Genomic DNA, 9,053 nt, shown 5'->3' with positions numbered 1-9,053 from the left:
TTGGAAAAGAATATTGTTCATTGTGGTTTTTGACCTTAGGAGGGTTGTTGTGTTTATCATGCCTTATCCCATTTATTTAGAGAATTGTTAGATCCACTCTATCCACACCAATTTTTGCTGACGCTTCTATCTATAACGATAAACCAGCCAAAGCAATGATTTTGAAACCTTTACCTTCTGACTTTATTTCCCTCTTCAAGAGTCCCTAAGCCTATTCGGCTTTTATATTAAAAAGGGAGGAATGAAGGGATTTTATTGTGCTTAAGGTTGATGTTAGTAATATTGATATTAGTAGTGATACTTTGTAATCATCTGTGTATGTGCAAGCAACTTTGTAGGTGCTTTATATTGGGAAATTAATTATATAAAATCAAATGTTTCATGCTTTAGGTACAGGTGATTGCTTACATGAAAAGAGCATGGTAAGGGGAGGGGGAAAGGAGCTGTGGTGGAGCCTGGGTTGTTGTTTGAGTCATCACGTAGGAATTATTTTTCTGTACCTTTTGGTTCCTAGTACCAACACCAGATCTCTTTGTTCTGAAGGGGTACAAAAGGTGGAAGACATCTTTCCTGGTTGTTGCCTTCATCTCTCTACCAGCCCCGAAGATCAAAATAAAAGTTGTTTGCTTGCTGAAACCTCGGCTCAGGAGTTTCTTTTGGCTCTTTTAAATTCCTGAGTAATGCTGGGGCAATTGTGAGGCTAAGTGTAAAACCTTACAGATACTTACAACTGGTTCATATTTATGACAATTAAGAGCCCCAGGGTCATGTGATGCTCTTTTCCAGCCGTCTGATAAGCAAAGTCAATGTAGAAGCCAGATCAACTGCAGTGATTCTGTTGCAAGAAAAGTTGTAAAACAGGGCAAAACTCACTTAACAAATTCCTCATTCAGCAACATAAATTCTGGGCTGAATTGTGGTCGTTAAGTTGAGGACTACCTGTAGTAAGGATATTTTGAAATAGTGAATGCTTGAGGAGGAATTCAAGTCAATTGTTCAGCCCATCTTCTGATCATAGAATTAGAATCCCGTATTGTAGGTTTTTTTCTCAATCGCAATACCCCCCCGCCCCGCATTAAGATGTGGGGAAAGTATTCGCCCTTCTAGACCGTTTCCCCTTTGTTAAAGCGATTTTCTGAAATGAGCAAAATGGCGGAAGTCGCTAGTGGCTTATGAAAGCTACGAGAAAATCAGATTGCTTTTTTTTTTTTTAAAAAAAGGAGTTACTTTGAGCATTCATACGCCGATAGCGCATTTGTGTGAATAGTATCAAATGTGAGCATGCGCATAGCGGTTCGCGTACGTTCGTGGCACAAAATCTTTCCCCTGCACCGTCCGCCCCGTGCTAACATACCAAGAGATGTGCGCAAGCGTAGTAATACTTTGGATGATACCATTTGTCTCCATTTGAGGGAATATATTTTTATTTACACGTAACGTCACCTGTCTTCCTCGATATAGCCTTTAAGATCAGATTTAAGGGTGCAATAGAAAATAAACAGGATTTTAGAAAAAGTGAGAAAGGCAAAGCGAAGATAGGATTGGGGTGAAAGCGAGTGGTGCAGCCCATTACGTGAGATGGGTTGGCCCTCCTCCACTTCCTTCCTTCCTTTCTTTCTTTTGAGTGCTGTCGGCCTTGCTGCCATGAGGTGAGCTGCGCGTTGTGAAGGGGCTTAAGGGTCTGGCGTGAGCCTTAAGTAATAAAACTTGAGATTGGCGAAATGGTCCGAAAGACAACCGGTTGGAGTGAAAGTCTTTTTATAAGGAACGGAGGGGCGAGGGGCTGCGGCTAGGCGAACGAGGAGTGCGGCCTAGAGGCCTGGTGAAGCCTGGAAGAGCCTGGCGACGAAAACGTGACTCTTGGCACTTGAGATTTGGGAACCCGGGATTTCCTACCAAGTATTCCCTTTTCGCAAGGGAGTCCCTTTCTGTCTCGCTAGCCGAAGGGGAGAGACTGCGAGGGGCCTGGGAAGCTTTGCGGGAGGAAGAGGGGAGGAGAATGAGCAGACATCGGTAGACGATGGCGGCCTCGTGGGGTTTGGCGCCGCCTATTTCTAGAGCATATTTTCCTCGTTTCACATTATTCGGTTTGCACTGCAGTCTTTTGCATGTCTCTCTTCTTTACAAGTAACTTGGATTCATTTAATTGAGATTTTAAGACTTAAGACTGTGGAGGCATTGTGGAGCTTACCGAACAAGTGGTTCTCGAGTAACATGAACAGTTTTTCACGATGCTATATTTTATAATCTCAAATCTTTTCTTCCCAGATCATACTATTTACTATTTTCAGCTGAATCTTGCTGTGCTTCTAATCTAGAAGTCGTGATGTTTCCTCCAAAAAATTTTTTTCCGAGAGGATTTTTTTAATGATAAGTTATTATGTAAAAAGGCCTAATACGAATATATTAAAGTAACTAGATATAGTATTTAGAGGGTTGAAATAATTTTGTCTCTTGATGGTCATGTTACATGTTCAGAATACTTTTTCATATCAAGGCTGTTTTTTAAATAAAATTTGTTGCTCAAATCTCTTCAAAGTGAATCTGGGTAGCTCGAAGATAACCATTTGTTGTTAGCTGCAAACTCGTGTCCGACCCATCGCGACCCCATGGACAACGTTCCTCCAGGCCTTCCTGTCCTCTACCATCTTCTGGAGTCCATTTAAGCTCATTTAAGCTACTGCTTCAGTGACTCCATCCAGCCACTTCATTCTGTCGTCCCCTTCTTCTATTGCCCTCAGTCTTTCCCAGCATTAAGAAAACCATAAAGACATATATTTCTAAAAACAAAATTAGATTTTTTTTTAGAATTAGAACTGTAATCCTGTTCATTATAGTATGTCCCCTCCAAGTAATCTAAATTGCATAAATGCTTTTCTGTATCTTGAAGACTTGTGGATTACAAATCTATTGCAATTCTAGAGATACCTGAAAGTGAATTCCTGGTTTGAAGAAAAACTTAGGCATAGTTCAAGTATATTATGCAGATTCTTAATGATGGTTCTGAAAGGAAGACTTGTGTCATTATACAGTAGGCATAGTTCTTAGTTGAACACTGACTGTTGAAATAAATGTATTAAATTGGTAAATTTGGAATAATATTGCTTTTTAAGCCTATCTCCATTTTCCCCCAAATACCTACGTTTTTATTTCCTATAAGTCATGTGAATAAAATTATCCAAATGTGAGGGATCTTTGGCTAATTTGATACCCTTTATTTTGGTTTGGACAATGGCAATTATAGGCCAGTACACTAAAATGATTTCCTGCAAAGGAAACAAGTGAACAACAGTTGTTTCATAAAAAAATATCAGTTTTAAATAACTTGTGTTTTTATAGGATGTTTTTAACCTTGAAATTTTCTTTAATTCTCACCATAATGTATAAAGCAGATTTAAATGGTGGAATTTCATGAAATAGAATCTCTATTTAATAAAAGTTGCCCTGTAAGCAAGATTTATCAGACAAAATATGTTAAGTCCTTAGTGTTTACATCTAAAATCACAAGCATGTATAGGTGATGATCTTCACTGATCCTGATTAACCAGCATAAGATTCCTATATAAATATATCATTTTGTCTATTCAAAATTAATTATATTTAGATACTTAGAATAATTTCCCATGTCATCTTCAGTCATTTTTTCCCTGAATGACTTCCATCTTTTACATGTAGTGTTTCTTTTCCTTAGTATGTTAAGGCTGCAGAAGAGGCTGGCCTCCAGCGTTTTGCGATGTGGAAAGAAAAAAGTATGGTTGGATCCTAATGAAACCAATGAAATTGCTAATGCCAACTCTCGTAAGTTTCATTTGCCATGCATAGGAGGCCTATATTATAGCATTTAGAGACATGTAAAACATTTTCAAATATAACCATTCCTTACCAGCTGCAGAATGCCCAGTTCAGGCTCTTTTCTCAGTGGAAGTATTGTCCCAGAATGGGATGTTCCAGCCTTGTTGAAGTAATCGGAATGGATTGCTTATAATAAGTATTTTGTTTTGAAGTTGGATACCTACTAGTCAGATCCAAACAAGTTTTCATGTGATATCTACCAATTTGCCCTTAGTACCATCTGTTAGAAATTGATTTTCTGCCATTCTAGGTCAGCAGATCAGAAAACTAATAAAAGATGGCCTAATAATCCGTAAACCTGTGACTGTTCACTCAAGAGCTCGATGCAGGAAAAATACCTTGGCTCGTCGAAAGGGCAGGCACATGGGCATTGGTAAGTACTGGTTGCCCCTGCTTTATATCAAATTATAATTCGTTTATTGGTAGTTGCATGATAATATACTCCGCCTACAATTATGAAGTTTAAAAAATCAGTTTTATGTAGACTTCTGTAAAGATAAGGCACAGAAAAGCTTTTAAAGTTATGGAGAAGTGCAAATATTAAGTATCAAAAATTGATTTAACACCCACCTCTTTTGCTCTCTAGGGAAGAGAAAGGGTACAGCTAATGCTCGTATGCCAGAAAAAGTAACTTGGATGAGGAGGATGAGAATTTTGAGGCGTCTTCTACGCAGATACAGGGAGTCCAAAAAAATTGACAGGCATATGTAAGTCTAGAAGATAGTCTGTTTAAGGTCTGTTTAAGGTTTAAGCTTTATTTTTCTTTACTTAGGGCCCCATCCCGTAACAGAACATTCTAGATAAAGCTGCTTAGCACTGTTGACTGACACATAAAGTCAATTTCTTAAATGTTTGGTGAACAGGCTGGTAGATTCCACAACATATGCTGCCTGGAGCCTATGAAGTTCACAACTTCTGCACGCTAAATTGGGGAAGTTATATAAAGAGAACATAAGGTCCACATTTCAAGTGCCAAGGCAGAACATCTAGACAAATATTTCTATTAAAGTTGCATTTTTTTCCTCAGTACTCACAGATACTCATTTTTTTTCTGTTTTACAGGTACCATAGCTTGTATTTGAAGGTAAAGGGTAATGTGTTCAAGAACAAGCGGATTCTTATGGAGCACATCCATAAGCTGAAGGCAGATAAGGCTCGCAAGAAGCTTCTGGCGTAAGTACCTTACTAAAATTTAGGCAGATTTATTTACTCAGTAATGCTTTTTTTTCTTTACATATAAAGAACCACAGTATTAACTGTGACAGTATTAACAATTTTGAATGTAACACTAGTGAGGAGTTACACATTAAAAACTATAAAAATGTGGAAAACGGATATTGGAAAATAAGGTTTGGTGTGTAGATTTTCTGCTTTGGGAAGCGTGATTCAAAAGAATCTGGTTACAGCATTTATAGGTGCAGCACTTAATTAGAAAGTACAGTAAGTAGGCGATAAGCCATATCATTCATCAAAAAACACTGCAAGTTCTGAACATTTTTTTTAAAGAGATACTTTTGCAAGTACAATCATTAGTAAGATTTCTTAATATGATTGCTTGGTTTTATGTAACTCCAATGTGGAATTGATCAAATTACATAATTAGTCTGAGCACATTAATTTGCAGCAGGAAGTGAAAATTAGGCACCTAGGGTTTTTCAAATGGATAATATTTTCTGTAAGGAAGCAGTCCTTAAATAAAAATTTGGGAGGGAGTTAACCTTAGTTTGTATTAGTTTGTATATGAGAGACAGAAATAAATCTTTAGGGTGCTCCTCATAAATAGCAAAATAGCTAGATTTTAGTTGCGGAAAAAGAAAAGCCATTGCTACCTCTTGTAAAAGCTAACATTTCTGTAGGGAAAAGTTAGAATTTAAGAAGAGAAGCATGATTGTTAATAATATTGGGGAAATACTTGGTGTAATTGACACAAATAATCACTGGATGCCTCAAAAGTAATGTTTCGTTGCTAAACTATCTGAGCATTAATTTATTCTTCAGTGACCAGGCTGAAGCCCGCAGGTCTAAGACCAAGGAGGCCCGTAAGCGCCGGGAAGAGCGTCTCCAAGCAAAAAAGGAGGAAATTATCAAAACCCTATCTAAGGAAGAAGAAACTAAGAAATAATTTCTGCCTTTTTGTGTACATAGTACTCAAAGGGTATCTAATAAATGTCTTCAACAACAGTAGTGACCAGTATCTTTTTCTGTGTAGGAGGGGGTGAATTTAAAATAAAGTAGGTTTTACTTTCTGTAATAACAGGTCTTAGCTAAACCTTTGTCTCTTAAAGAATGTTTCGGTTCAAGCCTGTATAATGTAACTATTCACTTACTTTAAATAGTTGCTGTATTTAATTTCTTATTTAATGCATGTATGAAAGATTTAAGTTTTTTAATCAAAAACTTATCACATGGAAGCTAGCCAGAATATTACGTACTAGCCAGTTGATTTTTTGTGGGGAAGGAATAGTTTGAATAGAAGGACTTCATTCTGTGATATGGAAAATAAACCCCATTCTGTTGTACGGTCTGCAGATCATAAATATTTTAAATCCACTTTTTTAACATAGAAAATTAGACTTATATTATTAGTACACATTTAGATACCACTTAAATTATGTTTTATGCATTTGTATATGATAGCGGGAGCTACACTAGATGAGGACTTGGGGGCCCACTGAGGCAGCCATAAGTGGCTAGTGTATTAGGATGGATGCTTGCAGCCCCCACTCTGATAGTCAGGTGGAAGGTGTGGGACTGTGGTGGTGAACCTATGGCACGCGTGCCACAGGTGGCACGCAGAGCTCTGGGCACATGCACTGTCGCCCCAGTCCTAGGCCTTCAGCTGGGTTTTAGAAAACCTTTTCACTTAGGCCTTGGCTGCAAAAAAAAAAAAAGTTCAATCAATTTCAACTACTCGCGGGGGGGGGGGAAGATCTCGTAAAATTGGAATTGATAGATTGAACTTTTTAGTCATACCCAGTCTGCCATTACCACTGCAGCCACACCCACTTGGCACATGATATATAAGTGATGTTTGGGTTGCACTCAGTCAGGCACTCTTGTCTCTCAAAGGTTTGCCATCACTGGTCTAGGTTAATTATCCTGCTGAATGGCCAGCAAGAGGGATGGGCTGAGGTGGGAGGTTGCATATGTGGTGGTGGAATAAAATGGTGGGACCCCTGTTGGTGCTGATAGTTTAAGATAGATATTCCCTATTTCCCCACCCGGTCTGCAGGAGTGAATGAGTGGGTAGGGGGGATGGCAGAACCTTGGCTCTACAAAGAGGGAGGGGGAAATCTTGATGCTGGGCAGAACAACACAGAGTGATGACAGGCATGGGGTGCAATGTGGGAGCCAGAAGCAGGCCATTGCAGGGGAAGATGGCCCCAATGCATGGAACTGGTGTGTTACAGCCCCCTCGGCTCATTCTCTGTACCTGAACATAACCTTAAGAGGCTTTTGGGTTTGGCTGCTACTGGTTAATGCCAGGCTTCTATTATCTAAAATCTTACTGAGGAGGAACAAGCCAACCTGACATGCATTACTGAGACCTGGCTGATTGCGGAAGTGGGAGGTTCCCCTCTTGGAGATGTGTCCAGCCCAGTTTAGGGTTTGGCACCATCCCAGGCCCCAAAGGGAGAGGTGGCATGGCAGTGGTCATTTGAGAGTCACTTGCCATTCAGAGGATTTGCCCCCCAGGTTTCTAGTTGTGAGACCCTGTTTCTGAAGCTGGACTGAAGGGATCAGTTGGGAGTGTTGCTACTGTGCCAGCCTTCCTGCTACATAACAACCTCCCTGCCTGAGCTGGAGGCCATTTTGGAGCTGTCAGTAGAGTTCCCCAGACTTGCGGTTGGGGGATTTCAACCTGCCATTCCTGGGTTTGGCATTGGAAGTGGCCAAGGATTTCGTGATGATAGCCATGGGACCATCCCAGATCACCTCAGGCCTGGCTTGACAGTGGCTACACACCAGACGTTATTGTCTTACCAGAACAAGGGGAATGTGACCTGGCAGAGGACCTAACAGGACATCTGTCGTGCCCTGGTATCTTTGAGATTCTCTTAGGCTGCCACCTCTGCACAGAGGCTGGGCCACTAGAATGTATGGCCTTTTTGACTGATGGACCCAAATGAGTTCCAGAGGGAGCTGGGAGACAACCTGGGGACTTTGTACATGGCTTTGGCAAAACCTTGATAATGGCCTGGAACCAAAGGGCAGCCAGGGCTCTGGAAAGGATCACTTATCTGCAGCCTCTCTTGACCCATTGTTTCCAAATCTCCCTGTGGTTTGCAGAAGAATTGCAGGTTCTGAAAAGGGATAAGATGCCTAAAACAATGCTGGAAGAAGAAGGGTTGGGTGATCATCTCCAAGGACATATAGAAAAAATCCTTCAATGTAGCTTGGATTCATTCTCAGTTTAAAACCATGCATGGTTCAGGTCATGTGAGATGCCTGAACTGCCTTGACCAGTTATCCGGGAACAGTTTGATCCTGAAGAAGGAGGATCCTCAGTGCTGTCAGTACAACCACCTGCCAATTAGATCCTTTTCCCACCTGGTTGATGAATGCCTCCAGGATGGTGACTAGTAAGTGAGTGCAAGCAGTGATAAATTTCACTGCAGGAGTGAACATTCCCAGGTCCTTTCAAGGAGGTCCTGGTTCAACCCCTCCTTAAAAAAATCAGCACTTGATCCCACCTGCCTGAACAATTTTTGTTCAATTTCTCATCTTCCCTTTTTAGGGAAGATAGTGAAAAAGATGAGTGCTTGGCAGCTTCAGAGGGTCTTGAATAAAATGGATTTTGTGGACCCTTTTCAGTTAGGATTTGGGCCCAGTTATGGGCCCAATGGCATTGGTCACCCTTGATGATCTCTGGAAAGAGTGGGATGGGGTAATACATCCATTTTCTCTCTCCTTGATCTCTCAGCGGCCTTCAGTACCATTGGCCATGGTACCATTTTGAGTGACTATAGGGATTGGAGCTGGGCAGCACTTTCTTGCACTGGTTTAACTCCTTTGTCCAAGTCCAGTCCCAATCTGTGTTGATGGGGAGTGAGAGATCCTGCTTGGTACTTTCTCCACTGCTTTTCAACATCTATGGGAATCTGCTGGATGAGATTATTTGTCACCATATGTTGAGATATCAGTATGCTGATGATACTCAGCTTTATATCTCCATTCTTGGTGTTCTAAATGATGCTGTG

The 9,053-nt window shown here is 40.5% G+C and overlaps 1 protein-coding gene across 1 annotated transcript; it reads left to right on the top strand.

The window, feature by feature from the left end:
- Positions 1-1,514: 1,514 nt before the first annotated feature.
- Positions 1,515-6,033, top strand: RPL19 (ribosomal protein L19). Its single transcript, XM_083377334.1, has 6 exons — positions 1,515-1,649; positions 3,692-3,798; positions 4,103-4,225; positions 4,439-4,559; positions 4,915-5,025; positions 5,851-6,033. The coding sequence occupies exons 1-6, from the start codon at positions 1,579-1,581 to the stop codon at positions 5,972-5,974; spliced, it is 657 nt and encodes a 218-aa protein (XP_083233460.1). The 5' UTR covers positions 1,515-1,578; the 3' UTR covers positions 5,975-6,033.
- Positions 6,034-9,053: the final 3,020 nt, after the last annotated feature.

This window comes from Vipera ursinii, assembly GCF_947247035.1.
Source record: "Vipera ursinii genome assembly, chromosome: Z".
Classification (NCBI taxonomy): domain Eukaryota; kingdom Metazoa; phylum Chordata; class Lepidosauria; order Squamata; family Viperidae; genus Vipera; species Vipera ursinii.
Note: the sequence above shows the minus strand (reverse complement) of the source record. Positions and strands in the feature narration are given on the sequence as shown.